Here is an 18,688-nt window from a genome sequence, read left to right as displayed (position 1 = left end):
CAAAAAAATGTATTTCATAATTAAATTTTACACACATCTAATATACATCTATAAGTACTTGTGTCTTTTTTCAGATTTTTTGAAACTAAAAAGGTCAGTTTCTTAATTTTCAAAAGCCTCACTCGGGGAACTCTATTTTTCTCAAGTATATATAGGATAGGCGATGTGAGTTAGGCCCATCCTCATCAGTTTGCACACTGAGGAAAATTCACATGCTTCAACAGGGTTTAATTGACTTATGCATGGGGCAAAAAGGGAAACTTGTCTGCTTACACATTCAACCATGGGGATTCCCACGTGATATAATGTTAAGGCGTTTTGGAGGACGAGCTTCATGGAGCCTGATATTTTTAAAATTTCAAGATTCAATTTTTTTCTAAAAATTTTATAAAAAAAACACACACATATAAGGATGTAATGTATATGTGTAAAATTTCACAATGAAATAACTTGAATTGCAAACTGCATAAAAAGGAACAAAATCATGGACTTTGAAAGTGAACGGTGCATGTGCTAAGCATCCACAAATATTAATATTTTGTAGCTCTTATTTTAATGTATTTTATCATAAAAATGTACATACATGTATATTACATCTCTGTGTATGTATTTTTTTAGATTTTTTTTTGAAACATAAAAACATGGTTTTTGAACTTGTTCAAAATTCAAGCTCCATGGAGCCCGAGCAACTTTGCATAATAAAGTTCACCTTCTTCAGAATATATGTACAACAAAACTGAAAACATGCCAAAACCTACAAGAATAGATACACAGTAAGTAACCAAAAAACAACCGAGAGACTATAAAAAGATATGTGGTACTTCTCAATCATTTCCTTTTTGTGTCTACAAAAGAATGGATCATATAATAACAGCATATTGACAAAAATATGATCTCCAACTCCAAGAGCCAGGAACTAATGAGGCTAGGAAAGAGATTAAAGAGGGAGAGAGAGATAGAGGCGAAGGACTCGAAGGAAACATACAAAAAGCACAATAGATTACAACTGAGGGCAGTATCATCGCTATCAATATCGCCGCATCCCTACCACCCATGGACTGAACCGCAGGTTTGCGGTGGTCGCTGCAACAGCAACCCGTCGCTCGAGGCCCAGATCTAAGTATCGATTGACTTCACAATTTTTACACGAAGAGGAGACATGCTCATGTACTTGAACCATGTGTTGAGGTGCAAAGAATCAGGTTGAAGTCAAACAGACGTGTAGCTGGTGAATATCTTCAGTAAGCTGTCGAGAGTTTCGGGGTAAAATTTCCTAGCAAAAAGATAGCATGGACTCTTGGATCCGTTCCACAAACATGGCTTCTGTGTCACGAGTTTCTGCAAAGGGGATAGAAACCAGAAATCAGTATCCCATACAGTTGTAGCAGATCATTGGGAAAGTTTTGCAATACAGATCATTTTTAGGCCTCCTTTGGTTTGGAGGAATTTCATAGGAATTCTAGAGGATAGGATTCTTATAGGATTTTTTCCTTAAGAGCTCTTTGGTTCATAGGAATGGATTCCTATTCCTACATAGGATTGGTTCCTATCCTCCACATTTCATAGGAAAATAAAAATGAGCCTAGACTCAATGGAAAAATTCCTTTGGTGTGAACCAAATGACATCTCGTTTCCTATTCCTACTCATAGGATTTGAGATACATGTCATCTCATTTCCTACAAATTTCCTATTCCTATGATAATCCTATCCTATGAACCAAAAGAGGCCTTAATATGTACTAGCAGATAATCAAAGGAAAAGTTTCTGCAAAGGCAAGATTTAGAAGAAAAAATTATTTATTTACTTATTTATTGTTCTATGACGGTCAAAATACTGATGGCGAAATTATTGCCCATACCTTGTCATCACTTGTTACATGGATGGTCTCATCAACGGCCTGTGCGACGGTAATGTACATTAGAATACATCAATGTAAGGGTTATGCACTAAATAGAAAAACATGTACAGATCATCTCAGGAAAGAAATCAAGCAAGGCAAAAACATACTGTTATATTCTTTAGTAGATCATAGCTGACATCAGCAACTGCGTACGACCTTGGATGCCATTTCCCCTCAGACCAATCCACATGTGTTACCGACCAATTAGCTATTCCACCTGGATCTACCATCTGATGTTTCGTAGAAGGACTTGTTTAGTTCGCAAGTAACTAAAGGAAAAAAGATGTAAATGCAACTTCTGTAGATTGTAGATACTGACATTGAATAGGGTTGGCAAATAATGCTCATCAGCAATACAGTTGCGCCCATCTGCTGGCTGCAAATCACATGACATAGAGAACTGGAGAACTCAAGTATTGGTTGAGACTTGCGAGAAAAATGTCGGAGAAAACTAGAGAACTGGAAAACTCAAGTATTGGTTGAGACTTCAGGAAGAATGACTACCGAACAAGCATGTCACTCAAATGCATCCCAGAAGACAATTTATTCAACACGAGAAACATATGAAGTTCCCATGCTGATTAAGCTTGTTAGAATATTTTACCTGTTGCTAAGGAAAGAAAAAAAAATTGCGATAGAGTTTGCACATTGATTTTCTGATGTTTATGGAAGTGGTTATCAAAACTATCCTTCAGTTCATTATGGCCTATTTGCCAATCAGAGGTAACTACTGAATTTCTGTACTAGAGTTTTACTATAACAACTCTAGCCTTTATATTAAAACATATATACAGCGTTGAATACATCTAACAATGTATGTGTATTACCTATTAAAATATCTAGTATATCTCCAATCCATTAACCAAAGATAGCAACTAGTGTGAAAAAACGTCTTACATTATGGGACGGAGGGAGTAGAAAAGAAACACACCTTGCAATATAGCTTGAACTTCTTGTAGTAAAGGTTGTCCGCCAGAATCAGCAAAGCATGTCTTCGCGTGATTGCAAACCACTATAACAAGAGCAACAATTACACAAAGAGAGCATGTGAGACTAGATTCTGATACTCAATAACCGATTTCTGGACAAGTTAGCTTTGTACCATGGAAAAACTGAAAACAAATAATACACAACTAAAATAACAAACGGTGGACCCACAAGTACTATACTGTCTCCATTTCAAAATACAAGGTGTGGTTATGAAAATCGCAATAATATGAAAGTGCTTTTGAATACAGAACCGATGATGTCTATGTTGTCTACCAGTACCATAAACTACATATTATCGAGTTAATCGTTGGTTAAAGCGTGAATTTGGAACGGAGGAATATAATCTAGCAAACTAATACACGTCACAATAACAACAACAATAAGGAAACAACTTCACAAAAATATGTACCTGGGCACCCTTTCTGAAGTCTCTCTCCTCTATTTCAGGAAGCATCTCAAGAGAATACCTTCCATTTCCATGTGGACCAGGATCCTGGAAACTACAAAATGGCAATAAATGCGGACAAAAATCAACATGCATGGACATGGACATCTATAAGTGATAAAACAATGTATAAACTAAACGTCCTTGTGATATTGGCCAGTGCCACTTCTTTCACCAATTCCCCTTTACTTCCTTTATTTTTCAAAATGGTAATGAAATACAAGTTCCAGTAGTCTTACCAATCAATGAAACTGATGTTTGTTCCCATCAGGTAATTAAAGACATAGTCAAATGAATGAAGCGGAACACAGCTGCGAGAGAGAGTAAATACTGATTTCAGTACGGTGAAAGAATCTCTCAAGAAGGAAATCATTCATAACCAGGAATTCAAACCTATCAGAAAGCAAGACAAAAAATTGATTATCCGTGTCTTCCAGCGCATTTGCTAATAGCCTCTTCTCTGCATCTATCATTGAAATCTTTCCCCATACAACCTGCATAGCAAGTACATACTCTATTCAATTTTGACAACCACAAACATGCAACATCAAACCTATGTTATAATTGTTAGAAATAAACCTAAACCATATGTAATGCACAAAGCTCCTCGATTTGCAAATTAGTAGACTAAGATTTTTCGGCATCTCAATCCAAACTGCTAATAGTGGTCTTTAGAAGTCAGAAGATCCATACGTCATGATACTAAGACTGGCCTTCAGGATACAAGTAGTGCCATGGGGAATTGGGAATGATACTAATACTCTTAAATGCAAGCGATCTTGGTCAACTTATGTTCTCAACTATATCAATATGAGCTCACTGTTTAGCCATTGCTCATTGCTCCTTCCTTGGAGTGAACATATTAATGAAAACAAAAGTTTCAGATGGCATCAATATCAATCAGTTGAGCCATTAACACATTCTTCATTCATTGAGAGGGAGAATTTTCTTCGAAACGTAAGCTTTCAAGATATAAGAGAAATTGTACTTGACAAATCTCCTCGGCGAAATCACATCGTTTATGTAAAACACCCATGCAAACTTATGAAGAACTGAAGGACAGATGAGAATTATTACCGCATCACTATGAATATCTCGGCCAACAAAGAGAGAACTAGTATGCACAGGCTTCTGACGTGACGCGTGCACATAGATGGAGTATCTTCCCTCATGACCCTGTGTATCAAAGTTATTTTGTTTTAAGTTCACATGAATTATATAAAGAATAGAGAACATTACTTCATGTAGACATGCAGAGATGGTTAGTAACATGGAGGCACAAGATTATAGTCAAAAGTGTATGCTAGCAAGATAGTATTATTGACTTGGTCAAGAGGATCAGTTAATTCACTTATGCAGATAAGGTACATCTTGATGTTCCACTGTTCAAAAATGAATGTTTGCATGAAGCTAACATATCTCAATAGTATACATTTATTATTGAAAATAATGGTAAAATGTCAACCACTAAATTGTTTCTCACCAACCCAAATAGTTGTCTCTGTATAATAACTAGAAAATATTTGATGATACACTGGCACCATCAGTTAATGAAAACTCAAAGAAACCTTAAATGAACTATACTCCTTCCGTCCTTGAAAGAGTGTACTTCCAACTTTGTTGGAGGGTCAAACTATCTCAAAGTTTGGCCGAGTTTGTGCAGAAATATATCATTGTTTGTGAAACCAAATAGGTATATGATGAAAATATACTATATAATGAATCTAATGCTGCTAATTTGATGGCATAAATGTTGGTGCATTATTGTGTAAATACAGTCAAACATAAAAAAGATTGACTTTCCAACAAAGTTAGAAGAACACTCTTTCAAGGACGGAGGGAGTACTCCTTCAAATTGCACAAGGACAAGAGGTGAAATCAGGCAAACCTGCAGAAACTTCTCCCACAATTTCTCGAAGGGCAATGAGCCAGGTGTCAAGAACATAAACGCAATCTTTGGATTCTTCGACGTGGACATGGGCATCCCAAGAATATCCCTGATAACAGCGGCTGAGATGATCTCGTCATCGGTTTTCTCCCGGCGGCCGATGGACGGGAGCCAATCCTTGAACGGCGTGCAGACGCTAGAAGCAGAGAGGTAGCACTGCGAGTAGTGCCGCGGCGGGTACACGTACGCCCCGATCAGCACGACGCAGACGAGGCACAAGAGCACGATTATCCACATGGGCCTCTTGGCCGCGGGCCGGTGGCGCGCAGGCGGCATGACAGTCATGTCCTTGCTGCCCCACAGCCCCCACTGTCGAACTCTCCGTGCTCTCAGCTCCTCACCATCTTTGGATCATCTAAAAGCTCCGGTTGTTTCGACGTGAAGGCCGCTGCTACACCACACCAGGGCCTGATGAAATGTCAGGCAGCTGACTCCTCACCCCTTCCCCTGCATTTAGAACACACGAGGTAAGCACAGCACTGATGCAAGAGATCATGATTAATTAAGTAGTAAAAATCAAGCAAGCTGAACGGCGATCTAGAAGAAGAATCGGGGTCCTACAGGCCAGCACCACCCCAGCCACCTGACGGCTGCTCTAGCACTAGCACTGCAGCCCGAATTCCAATCAATGCGCGCGCGCGCGCACGCGTGATTCAGATATGGCAAGCGGTGAGACGACCCAACGAAAGCAAAACAAGCGCGCCGCCGATCCAGCAGAGGCTACGCGGGCAGCTCTCGGAAGGCGCTGCCTGCCTTCCCGAGCTGGCCGGCCGCGCGATTGGGCCGGGGTAGGTGATCCACCAGTCCAAATCAGGCGAATTCCACACGCGCGAGAAAAAAGCAGGCAGCGCGGCTCGAGTCCACGGCGGCGGCTGGGGAGGGAAAAAGTCAAACTCTGACCAAATCGCCGCCCGATCCCACCGGCGACGCCGCCGCCGCCGCATTACGAGCTCGATCCAACCAATTCCCCCAGCCAGCCGCGCCCAACAGAAACGCGCGCAGAACCGCCGGAATTCGCTCCCCGGAGCTCACGAGTAGAATTCGAACTTCAAAACGAACACGCCGAGCCGCGCGGCGAGCCACGCCAACCCAGCAGCCGAGCCCAATGCGCGGGGCGGCGAGCTCTGCTGCGTGCGTGGTTCGAATGGAACGAAACCGGTAGAGGGGGGAGGCGGGCCGGAGAGTACGGGGAGGGGGGAGCTTACCGCGTTTACGAGCTCGGCGGCGGGAGGCGGGCGGCGGATCTGGAGGTGGCGGCGCGTCGATGGGATCGGGTGGCTCGGGGGGCAGGCGGGCAGCAGAGGTGGAGGTGGAGATGAGGAGGCGAGGGGGAGAGGAGAGAGACGGGAGGAGGTAGTACGTATATAAACAAAGCGGGATTAACTAAGCTGGAAGCGGCACTAATTGTAACGTGTGGTGACTTAATGCCACCCGCCCGGAGGGAGCTTTCCACTGCCTTTCCTTCCTTGCTTCCAAATGGACGCAATGGGAAAATAGAAGATGGTGATAGTCTCTCGGCCGGGAGGCCGGCGTGTGATTTTGCACCCCCACCCCTCACTTTCGTTCTCATGCCTCCTAGCGCGTCCATTTGGAATTTTACTAGTATTCATTTATTGTTAATCTGTTAGTTTATATGTATTTTTTGATTTTTTTTTTGAATCTCTTTTGATCTTTCGATAATAAACCTATGTAGAAGAGATGGCCGACATAATATCATCTGCGCCGGCGGGTCCAGGAGGCGCCGGGGCTCCATGCGCACCCATTCGGACTTTTATTTGGCGTCTTTTGCCATCCGCTCGGTTCATTTCCGACGATAGGTTTATGTAGGACAAAGCATCGGACCTCCATCTTTCATAATAGAAACTAATATCATGATATCGTATATGTCGTTATCGTGGGGGCTGGCCAAGCACCCGAGATTCTGAAAAATTGTACCTTGTACCTTCTCTTGTGATTAACGGAGTTCGGCAGTTCTCCTGTTGACAATCAAAAACTCTTTATAATTGATAGGATTTGGCAGCTCCTCCGTTGGCATTGAGAGAGAGAGAGAGAAACGGAATTTTTTTAAGTAATCTGGTCCTGCTGATATCCCTTGGGTAAATACCAAGAGCAAGATTGTTAATTAGCTCATGATACAACTTTCGAACAAATCTGATATCGTGGTTGGGATACTACCGTGTTCACAAGCCATGGAGCGCAACGAGTTTGTTATCGATATTACAGGAAAAAAAAACTTGTAGATCAACGCAACATGTGCCTACCATAGTACAATAATCCAAGTTCAGATTCTGAAATGCAAGTTGGGAGCACAGAAGAAAGGAGAAATTCGATGGCAGATAGTGGGAAAATATTTGTTCATACGGGATGCTACTATTCAGATTGTGCTGGGAAGATGGTCGAGCGGTTCAAGGCTTAGCATTGGAACTCCACTTCTCATAACAGAATCGATATCATGACATTGAGCATGTCCTTATCACAGAGGATGGCCTTGAGCTCAAGCTTCTAGATTTGGGTTTCTTCGGTCTTGTGTACCGCCACTTCTAATTCGGCAACTAACCTTGTGGCATTCAGAATAAATAGTTAGGTTCCTCAAAGTACTTGGTCGTACCAATAGCCCGTGCATAAATACAAAGACTAAGAACAATAGTTTCTCGCAAGAAAAGAAAAGACCAATAAATGTGCTTACCGTAGCACAATAATCCTATTTCAGATTTTGAAAATGTAGGTTGGGAAAACAAAAGACAAGAAAAATTCGGTTCGAATAGTGAGCAAATATTTGTTCATGCGGGATGCTACTATTCAGATTATGTAGGGGAGATGGTCTAGTGGTTCAAGGCTTAGCATTGGAACTCCACTTCTCATAACAGAGCCGATATCATGACATTGTACATGACCTTCTCACAGAGACTAGCCTTGCGCTCAAGCTTCTAGATTTGGGTTTCTTCGGTCCCGTGTACCGCCCTTCTGATTAATGGAATTTGGCAGCTAACCTTGTGGCATTCGGAATAATTAGTTAGGTTCCTCGAAGTACTCAGTTCGTACCAATAGCCCGTGCATAAATACAAAGACTAAGAACAATAGTTTCTCGCAAGAAGAAAAAAAAGTCCAAGAACATTAGTTCTCACCAAAGAGAACATGTTGTAGTTAAGTTGGAAATCTATTGTTAAACAGAACCTTTTTTTTACATAAAGATGAACAAATTCTCCATGTGTCCGCAAAGTTTCATGACCATGGGACATCAGGGGAGCTCAGGACAAATCAAATAAAACCAGTGCTCCAAAATCGAAAATTTTGAACCATTCTCAAAGCTTCGATTTTTATTTTGTCTAGAGCTCTCCTAATGTAAAAAGAAGGCATTTTCTTGTTTGTTGTCTTTGTCGAATTTACTGTTCATCAAGAGAAGATATTCACCGCAAGAAAGGTTGTGATAACAACCATTTGGCCATTTTTTTTCCTTTATGTTGTCTATAGAAGAACCCATTATCCTCAGATTTATAACCCTAATAGCCTTGCGTGCAATCAAAAGATTTAGCACTCATCTTTTATCCTACGTGTTGTCCCCTTCTTAGAATATACTCCATTCGTCCGAAAAATCTTGCTCCGAACTTGTTCCTCAAATAAATGTATCTAGCACTAACTTGATGCTAGATACAAGTTTTTCCAGACGGAAGGGAGTACCACTGCTTATCTGTAGCATTATTTGTGTTATCTAAAACTAAAAGAATGTTGTCCTCGGATTAGTACCCTATAATAAAAACTTTGCCCGCAATCAAAAGACGGGAAGCTTTGCTTTGACGCTCATCTTTGCTTGCTGGGCACCCCCTTTTGGTACAAAAGCAAAAGTACTGCACGTACATGGTGCATATACTGCTGCAAAAGTACAAAAGCGACGGAATGGCTAGATGCAGGGGCATATTCGCACGGCCGGACGGCCGGACGGACACGCGGCCAGGCTACGCCTTCGATTTCAATTCACATGTCCCCACAATGTCTGTTATGAGATACCGAAAGGTCACGTCGGCCAGGGAAATAACCAAAAATCATGCACGTACTCCCTCTATAAGAAAGTATTTCCTTCGTTTTAAAATAAGTGTCTCAAATTTGTACTAAAATTAGTATGTATAGGAGAGCTTATAACACTATTTTAGTGCTCTAAGCGCTCTTAATAGGAAGTATTTATTTCGGGGGTTCGTAGAATCACCCCGCAACACAAAGTTCACGGTACCAAAAGCCAGGTCAAACACAAAAAGAACCACCAAATCATACATGTATTTTCTCTGTTCCAAAATAAGTGCCGTATTTTTGGACGGAGGGAGCATTTCACAAAATTGCCACAATTTAAAAGCTCCCGGCCTATGGATTCGGATAAAAAAAATTCCATGCGCGTAGGAAGAGTAATTCCGGTGGTCCATGTGCAATTCTTTTCCATTCCATGGCTGCCGGTGAGTAGGCTGACAGACAGGATCCCATGTGCAATCCCATGCACATTCTCATGTGGACCAGCTGCCAATGCGAGCCATCCACGTAGAGCAGACCCACGGAAACAGAAACAAAAACAAGAAGAGTGCTTCCTTCTTTCTAGGCTCACGCACGCACCCATCCGTCCTGGATGGGTGTGCACAACATCCTCAGCGGAAAACGTACGAAAGTGGCTTCCGGCTGCTCCGCTAGCAGAGCAGGCAAGCGTCCAAGCAAGCAGGGGTGTGGCTAGAGACAAAGCCCGCTCAGGCTGGCCTGGTCGGTGGGTGGATCCTCCGCCAATCGCCGTTCTTGCTGCTCCAAATCCGTCCATCCATCCCGGCTTCCCCACAACAAGAACCCACCCATGCGTCCAAAATGGTCTCCCCCAGACGGGAGAAAAGACAGTAATAATCACCACCGTGCCGTTTCAACCACGCACCGTAACTTTTTTTGACACAACAGGTATAAATATAGACGTTATTGGTGTCATTAGATACTCCCTCTGTGCATAAATACAAGACATTTTTTGGACTTGTGCTCCGTCTATAAATGCTGACTTTGTGTTCCTACCTTTCTACTCCCTCCGTTCCAAAATAAATGACTCAACTTTATACTGACTTCAGGATAAACTTGAGTCACTTATTTTAAAACAGAGGAAGTATTATTTTAACATAATCCATGAAAGTAGTATTTTGGAACAGAGGGACTGAGGGAGTAACTTAACACAACATGTCAAGCACGATCTCTTTGTGCAGGTAATTGTCACTAATTGACGAACCATGAAATAGCACGAGAGGGAGAGTAATGGCAAATAATAGATATAAATATAGACATTATTGATGTTCGAGTAGATGGACATCGTGCTTATTCCTCTATGAACATGTCCACCGGTGTTCAATCTTCTTATACAACAAATAATGGTACACATGGTGAAAAAATAATGGCGTGCATCCTGGCGCTGGAGACCAAACAATGTAAAAATCCTGGAAAAACAAGTCTGTCTGTCTGTCGCAAAAAAAAGGGGGGAGGGGATCCTGAAACGTAATTCGCATCTACACAAACTCCGGTGAAGCAAAAGCAAATTGCTCGCAAGTCGTTCACAGCATTTGGTGCTCCTTATTGTTTACACGGTGGCCATACACAATGTTTCCTCTTTCTCTTTTTTACCTAGCCTCGTCTTCTAGGTTGCGGAACCCGGTGGTGAGGTCGTCGTACAACTTCTGGAATTTTGCGATTAGGACGTCTTCGCCTTCTGCGGGGTCTTCGAACTTTTGGGATCTGTTGAGTGCAAAAACAAAGTATCAATATTTTTTATTCTTGCTAAATGTTTATTAGATAGATAGACACCAAATTAAGTATCCATTTGAATATAGGCTGGAATACTTACACAAGGCGGTAAAATAGATCGCCCATGCGACTCTTTACGACGGCGTAGGTTATCTTGTGTCCATCAGCATTGGCTGCTCGCTCCACGGCCTGCAAAACAAGCATACATATATTAAGGTTAAGAAGCAAACTTACATGTTTGCATATTTCCTTTATGATGATGGACCTACCTCCACCAGTTCTACTAATACAAGAAACTTGGTTCCAGTAAATGAAAATAGTTTACATACTAGATGGGTCTATAAATAGTCTATATGTCAGCTGTACAATATAAGATGCACATTTTTTTCCCTAAACGTCCAAGTTTTTTTTAGGCTGGCAGCTGGCTACCTTATTTCTCTTTTGTGCACTATGTACCTTTATTGAATGAATTTAGTTTCAAGTTTCAGCTCATTGCTAGGCTAGTCAATGTTAATATTATACTTGAAGTAATTTACGCTTAAACGTCATGCCTGTTCGATTGTAAAAAATATATTTTAGTCCAAAGTTGCCTAGCCATGGCCTTAGCATAAACGGTTCACTTAAGCCCAGGTCTGCTCATCAAGTTGTCATTGCTGTCACAGCGCTGACAGTGTTAGCATGATGAGGGCGCATAGAAGCTCAAATCGGTGAGGCGGGGAAGAAAAGTCAAACAGAGTTAGGTGAATGACTGAATGCTTTGTCGTTATTTAGACGGTAGTTAAACTGAAATCCCCTTTGACCGGGGCTTTGTGCAACTGCCATCTGCTGCTACACGATTGGGGTCAAATACAACTAGCAGTTTCCTTTTTAGGCATATATACTTGATATGACTCAAGTACTGAAATTAGATACTTCCATAAGAGTTAAGGAAAGAATAAAGCATTTCTGCAATAATCCCCTAGATTACAATTTAGCAAAATCAAACTTTAACCAAAGGGCAACCTTCCCAATGGAACAGAAGAAACATATTGTTCAAAGATACATACTTCCAAGTTCAAACATGTATGCTGTTTGTGCAATCTAAGCATTAGCCTTTAGGCACTAAAAAGGTCACAGAAAGTGCAATTACCTGATTCGCTAATGTATTGAAATGAATAATGTTGCGCATCATCCAGACAGATTTGTAGAATGGACAATACTTGTCATATCTGTTTCAACAAATAATCATGATCAGAGCTCAAATGGTTATGCAGTTAGAAGATATCCATAAAAATCGTAGGGTATCACTCACGGGGTAAAAGCATTCTGTGCCAAATAATCTTCCCTCAGAAGCTTGGCTGTCTCCAAAGTAATCTTGTCAGATTCTCCCAGTGCATCTTTACCAACAAGCTGACAAATTGGAAAATATTAGTCCCATGATGATGTGCATGTGTCCGCAATTGATTCCGCAAACCACAAAAGCACCAATCTATTCTCTCCATATATGGAACTCTTCAGAATATAAAATAACATTAAAGTACAGAATGAAGAGCAATTCATTGCCTACTAAAAGCATTATTAAGTGTAATATTTTAAAAATAAATCAGGAAACAAAAGCACCAATGACTGTTACTCATATGATAAATTAACAATAACAAAGTATGTCACCATATTTGGGAATGAATCCTCAGCAACAAAATGAGACACAAGGTAAACATGAATACCTGGACAATTTCGTTTAGGTCATCCTCTCTCTGCAACACTTCACGAGCTTTTGTTCTCATGTCAATAAAGCCAGGATCAAACTTTTCATAGTATCCTTCCAAAGCCTACAGTGCAGACGATGGTACGTCAGTACAACAGAGAGCACTAACATTAGTTACATTGAAATTCTGGGCAAGTTAGGGAATAACCGTGGAGTATTTTGAGTAAGAAATGAGCCAATTAACAGATGGGAAATGCTTTCTTTGAGCCAGCTTCTTATCCAGTCCCCAGAAGACCTGCAATTCAGAGCAGTTAATTAATACCTGATAGTAACAAAGCAATGGAAATTCTGTAGGTACGACTACCTAAAGGTTCGTAACCGAACAGTTTCCTTACCTGCACAATACTGAGGGTTGCAGAGGTAACAGGATCTGAAAAATCTCCTCCAGGAGGAGAGACGGCGCCAACAATTGTGACACTGCCTGTCCGGTCTGGACTGCCAAGACATTGCACCTTCCCAGCACGTTCATAGAAGGATGCCAACCGTGAAGCCAAATATGCGGGGTAACCACTATCCGCAGGCATTTCAGCCTATAGCATATTGAGCACACCATTAGTTTAAAAATCACATTAATATGCAAGTAAACTGTAATCAACGCATATGTGCAAGAGTAACTTTTAACTCAATAATACATTAGTGGTAGTTAAATGTCTTAGCAGTAAGTATTTCATGTATGACATGATTTTACTTCTGCAGCAAAGAAATTGTTCTAGCATTTGCAGTAATGTTCTTTAAACTGACAAATACTGTCCGCTACCATCAGATTATTTAATGTCAACAAGCTTAGTTAAGGGGGAAATAATAAAGAGTTCTAATCATAATCCTGGATCTAGACAAAGGAGAAAAAATTAAACCTTAATCATGAATAGTAGCTAGAACTTTAGAAATCAATAAGAACAAATTCAGGTTTTGCACCAGAGCATATATACAGCAGTGAACATAAGTCACAAAAATGGCAATAGATAGAAATTGGAAGCCACGGAAGGAAGCATCATACCAAACGTCCTGAAATTTCACGCAATGCTTCGGCCCACCTGGACGTGGAATCAGCCATCATACTAACATTGTAGCCCATGTCACGGAAGTATTCAGCAATAGTAATTCCTGGAATAGAAGGGAAACAACACATGATTGTCTTGTTAATAGAGAAAAATCAGCTGAAAAGCATGAAAACGATGGCTCTTTAGCAAATTATCAGGAAACTGTACACGATGGATCACTCAGGCCGATTCACTACAAGATGTAGATGTAGGCTACCAAGTTCCCATAATAAACCAAACTATATTTTCTAAAACGAAGTAGTCAATAAATCACAATCAATGCTAAAATAAGATGCATATATCCAAAATGTTCTACTAAAACTAATGATAACGCCTTAGAGATGTGCCCGCCTGTCTCTACCTATGGACGCTGCTTTTACACTTTTTATATGTTGTGTTTTCAAATTTGTGCCATGAAGCCCCAGAAATTCTAAAACTAGCCAGTATCTACAATCGTACATACAGGTAGATACAAACAGGGAAACCACAGGCTTGCAATAATTCCATGTTAAAATAAAATTTATAGAAGCACTCATTTTAGTATTGCAAAAGCAACATGATGCTGTCGAAAAAAGGATCTATGTAAGATAGAAAGGCATGCCTGCAAGGCTGTAACAGTAGAATACTAGGATGCAAATAGAAAAACATCAACAATTGTATGTTACCTGTATAAATGGAGGCTTCACGAGCGGCGACAGGCATGTTGGAGGTGTTAGCCACAAGCGTTGTTCTTTTCATGACTGACTCTTCACGTCCATCAGGCAACGTCATTGTCAATTGCGGGAAGTCCATAAGGACCTCAGCCATCTCATTTCCTCTTTCTCCACAGCCCACATAAACCACAGTGTCGGAATTGGAATACTGTACAAGGTAATTTGAGTCAGAAGAAATTAAAACATTATAAGACATTTAAAGGCCAACATCCTGAGCTGAACTAAAGTATCAGTTATGCAACAAGAGGTGAATAGCACGAGACCTTTGAGAGCGCCTGACTAATGACAGTTTTTCCACAACCGAAAGCTCCAGGAATAGCACATGTTCCTCCAAGCACCGAGGGAAACAGTGCGTCAAGTACACGCTGAAACCAATTCACAATAGATGTGAGATGCATCAAGATTTGACGGAGTAGCACAGGAAACATCACTTCCAATGTTTGGTGCATTTGACAAATAAATATTGACACTAATACAAATAACTTTTTATTATTGTTTTGAGTAGCTAGCTCGTATACCTGTCCTGTTAGAAGAGGCGTGTCAGCAGCAAGTTTTGACGCAACAGGCCGTGGTGTCCGCACAGGCCATGTCTGCAGAGCAGAAATATGATGATCGTTAAGAGATGTGAAATCATGACATATCCAAAATTTATGAAGGGGAAATGCTTTACGTGGAGCATAGTGAACTCCTTTTTGATGCCCTGAAACTCCAATTCCAGCACTGTGTCCTGCAAAAAGAGCAACAGGTCGTCAAATGAAGTTATGTAGAAGAAATGAAGTAGCAGGTCTTTAAGTAACATTTACTAACCTGCAGACTGTACTGACCCGCAGGGGCAATGTAACTTATCTTTCCCATAGCACCAGGAGGGAGCGCGATATGGTGCTTCATCAATGTGTTCTCAAATACGGTCTGTGAGGCAGCAAGGCAGCAATGGATGCATATAGAAGTTAACAAGATGCATCCACCGATTGTACAACAAGAGGCAGGAATGCTAGATAGTAAGTTGTAAAAAAGGGGAAATTAGAGATCCTGCAAACTCACAGCGTATAGATCTCCATTTGTGATATTATCTCCAACACCTGAAACAAAAGTCCAAATTATTGATCTTCATGTACTGGACAAAACATAGTAGAGGCATGCTAACATCGTCCTTATCTTTTGTAGCATGTTATCACAGTAAATTACCTAGCTTATTTGGCTGGAACTCCCACTGCTGATCTTTATCAAGAGCGGGGACTGAAACACCACGTGGAATGTAGACATCTCCAGACTTAATAGCAATAGTTTTCAGAGGGCGCTGCAATGGGACGGTTATTTAGTCATACCATCAGAACGGAAGCTCAAGGTAAGCATAATGAATGTGCGCTTGCTTCACTTATCTTACCTGGATTCCATCAAAGATGTTTCCAAGAATACCAGGTCCCAACTCACATGAAAGAGGCTGCATAAACCCAGCCATGGCGTGTTAAAACAGAGTAAAACAAAAGTTGGCTTTGGAAGTGCCCATCAAAATCAGTTAGCGTTTCACCTTTTTCGTTCTCAACACGGGATCGTTGACAGTTAGCCCAGCTGTTTCCTCGTAAACTGCATACAGTAGAGACAGATTAAACATGTGAGAAACTTCTTAGTTATGCACATCCCTGTGGAGAAAACTCAATGTGCAAATGTGAGGCAAAATCGCGGTCTGCCGTACCTTGAATTGTAGCTGAATCGCCCTCGAGACGGATGATTTCGCCGATGAGGCTGTCGTGGCCGACACGGACGAGCTCGTACATGGCGGCACCGCCCATGCCATCAGCCACGACCACGGGCCCAGAGACCTGGAACAGCAGAGTACAATGGTGAGACAATGCAACACGATTCATGAGGAACCAGTAAGACAACCCCTTCACGTCACTCCAGATCACACTATCGATCGACGAAGCATCGCGTCCAACTAAAGCCCGAGGAGGAGTGCTCGGTTAGAAGCACATCGGAGCACAATCTCGCGATCTAGACCGGCCCGACCAAACTGGTTCCGTGCTAGCCTGGCCAGCTAAGGATCCAATGGCGCCCCATTGACCCGGCAGCGCGACCAAGCATCACACGATCCAGACACAATCGGAATCCCAAACCGGGCCGCCCAATTCGACGAATCCCGCAGACAATCATCACACGGCCGAAGAGCGGGGTCGCCGAACCCTCCGCCGCAGTCGAGGCGAGCGGGGCGCGCGCTCGGGAGATCCGGCGGCAGAGACGCCCGGATTTCCAAAACCGGCGCGAGCGCGTCCGCGGATCGGGAGAGATCCCGCGATCCAGCCGGGGGAGGAGCGGAGCGGAGCGGGGAGGAAGGAGGGGAGAAGGGGAAAAGAGGGCGCGGACCTTGCGGACGTAGCCGTACTCGCTCTCGCGCTCGCCCTCCTCGAAGGTGGTCATGCGGTCGCCGTGCGCCATGGCGGCCGGCGTGCTGGGGTCGTCGGCCGGGGCGGCGTCAGATGGGATCGCGCGGCGGTGTGGGGAGAAGGGGGAGGCGGTGTCGATCTGGGCTGGAGACGCTTCCTGGAGCCCCGTAGAGGTGGTGATGAAGGGGGACACGAACGATTTCCAGCCACGACTCATATTTTCATCCCCTCTTGATGAAGAGGCCAGGCGTGGCGTGGGTCCCACCCCCTCCCCCGCGTAGTAGTAGTAGTAGTAATTGTTTATTACCCGATCTTAAGACACGGCCCGGGGCACGCGGCGGCCGCTCATTGGCCCGGGCGCCCCAGCGGGGGTGGCATCAGATTTGGTCTCCAGCGGTAGAAATATTCGGATCCGCTGCTTCCAGATCGAGATACGAGAGAGAGGGAGAGAGGGGCAAATCTCCGATCTGGGGTTTGGAATTTCGTTTGCCTTTGTTTCAAAAAAAAAAATCATGCCAAACTCTGTAAAAAAAATGAATTCATTGGTTTCAATTTGTTTCTCGGTGTTTTTCTTTGTTTTAGTCGTTTCTATAGAAGGCATGCGCCCGCATTGACCGCGCCCCTTCTTAACTCACACCCGTGAATCCCATTGCTCGCGTCAAAGCGATTCGACGCTTGTGCAGACGAACGCACTAGAGCTCGAAGCACTCTCTTGGTCGACGGAGTCGTGCTCCTGAACGTCGGCAGAGGGATGACACGCGACGAACCATTAACCCATCCTTGTTGAATTATGAACCCGAGCATTGAGAGCACGAGCAACACTATCGTCAAAGGAGGGCATCAACAACAAATATCGTGAGCGGCGACTATCAGTAGCAACGGTCTGTCATGGAATACCCTAGCGCCCAGACCCTTCCACATGCTCGGAGCACCGCAACCGCATCGATGGTAGGCATGCATGTGAACGAAGAGCTACGACTGAGGAGAACAACTTTCGGAATCATGCGCAGGAGAAATAAGAGGTGCCCAATGTTCTCCTCCTTGTCATAGAAGAAACACACGATGAGTTGAGGGCGCCGTTGCAGCGGCCTAGAAGTGCGCCACAAAAAATAGCCGCCGACGAACCCTTGAGGGAGAACTTGCATCGGCTCGGGACGAAATTCCAAACCTGTGAATCGAGGTCAAATTCTAATACAACTTGTTTGCCATGATTTATGTATGTGGATTCGAAATCACAGTAGCATCATAGGTATCGGTAGCGCAAGTTTGTTTGAAAATCATGCCACTTTTCCGTCTCAAATTATGCTCAGTTCCAACTTGCTCTGCGTGCTCGACTCGAGAAAAGGGAAAAAAGCTTGCTAGCCACACCCACTCCACATCCTAAATACTACTCCCTCTGTCCAAAAAAATTTGTCCCGAACTTGTCTCTCAAATGGATGAATGTATCACTAACTTGATGCTAAATACATCCATTTAAGGAACACCATGTTTTTGGATGAAGGGAGTAGAAGAGAGCAAAATACTTACAAAACGCTAGGCACGGACGCGAACATCTTGCTAGGCAGACCCACTCCACGCCCTAAATAGACTAGCCTACTCTCTCACCGAAAGGTCGTATCTTGCTCTCCGTGATTCTACATCAACTACTCAGGGGATTGATTGGTGGCGGTCTCTGTCGAAAAAAGATGGATTGATGGCGAGTGCAGCAGCGCTCTCCGGGCCGCTGCGTGAGACACGTGCCCTGGACGGGAGAGCCTCCACGGCAGGGAACGGTTTTT

General features: G+C 42.9%; 2 protein-coding genes across 3 annotated transcripts; both read right to left on the bottom strand.

Annotated features, from left to right (window-relative positions):
• Nucleotides 1–798: 798 nt before the first annotated feature.
• On the bottom strand, nt 799–6,725 carry LOC125519857 (glycosyltransferase BC10-like). Of its 2 annotated transcripts, none has more exons than XM_048684633.1 (11): nt 6,490–6,725; nt 5,225–5,731; nt 4,414–4,512; nt 3,730–3,830; nt 3,576–3,647; nt 3,301–3,391; nt 2,833–2,913; nt 2,221–2,301; nt 2,009–2,131; nt 1,860–1,898; nt 799–1,338 (listed from the first exon to the last, which is right to left on the bottom strand). In XM_048684633.1, the coding sequence occupies exons 2-11, from the start codon at nt 5,567–5,569 to the stop codon at nt 1,210–1,212; spliced, it is 1,161 nt and encodes a 386-aa protein (XP_048540590.1). In that variant the 5' UTR covers nt 5,570–5,731; nt 6,490–6,725; the 3' UTR covers nt 799–1,209. The 2 variants fall into 2 exon arrangements, with proteins under 2 accessions (XP_048540590.1, XP_048540591.1); XM_048684634.1 differs by having other exon boundaries at nt 2,221–2,277.
• A 3,822-nt stretch (nt 6,726–10,547) lies between these two features.
• Nucleotides 10,548–17,130, bottom strand: LOC125525656 (V-type proton ATPase catalytic subunit A). The gene is made up of 19 exons (XM_048690655.1): nt 16,891–17,130; nt 16,223–16,349; nt 16,058–16,113; nt 15,914–15,970; nt 15,715–15,826; nt 15,571–15,608; nt 15,337–15,438; nt 15,200–15,256; nt 15,048–15,119; nt 14,793–14,894; nt 14,482–14,677; nt 13,774–13,880; nt 13,112–13,306; nt 12,925–13,011; nt 12,736–12,840; nt 12,324–12,421; nt 12,162–12,240; nt 11,133–11,221; nt 10,548–11,023 (listed from the first exon to the last, which is right to left on the bottom strand). The coding sequence occupies exons 1-19, from the start codon at nt 17,125–17,127 to the stop codon at nt 10,909–10,911; spliced, it is 2,031 nt and encodes a 676-aa protein (XP_048546612.1). The 5' UTR covers nt 17,128–17,130; the 3' UTR covers nt 10,548–10,908.
• Nucleotides 17,131–18,688: the final 1,558 nt, after the last annotated feature.

The sequence above is a fragment of the Triticum urartu genome, chromosome 7, assembly GCF_003073215.2.
Source record: "Triticum urartu cultivar G1812 chromosome 7, Tu2.1, whole genome shotgun sequence".
Lineage (NCBI taxonomy): Eukaryota > Viridiplantae > Streptophyta > Magnoliopsida > Poales > Poaceae > Triticum > Triticum urartu.
This window is presented reverse-complemented; position numbering and strand designations above follow the sequence as displayed.

What these genes read in the sequence shown, in the direction of transcription:
- LOC125519857 (XM_048684633.1), bottom strand. Translation starts at nt 5,569, where the DNA reads ATGACTGTCATGCCGCCTGCGCGCCACCGGCCCGCGGCCAAGAGGCCC. An exon ending in TGTGGGAGAAGTTTCTGCAG is followed by an intron (nt 4,513 to 5,224) that starts GTTTGCCTGATT and finishes TTTGATACACAG; the next exon opens with GGTCATGAGGGAAGATACTC. An exon ending in ATTTGCCAACCCTATTCAAT is followed by an intron (nt 2,132 to 2,220) that starts GTCAGTATCTAC and finishes ACGAAACATCAG; the next exon opens with ATGGTAGATCCAGGTGGAAT.
- LOC125525656 (XM_048690655.1), bottom strand. Translation starts at nt 17,127, where the DNA reads ATGAGTCGTGGCTGGAAATCGTTCGTGTCCCCCTTCATCACCACCTCT. An exon ending in CGGGTCAGTACAGTCTGCAG is followed by an intron (nt 15,257 to 15,336) that starts GTTAGTAAATGT and finishes CTCTTTTTGCAG; the next exon opens with GACACAGTGCTGGAATTGGA. An exon ending in TGAAGCCTCCATTTATACAG is followed by an intron (nt 13,881 to 14,481) that starts GTAACATACAAT and finishes CTTCTATTCCAG; the next exon opens with GAATTACTATTGCTGAATAC.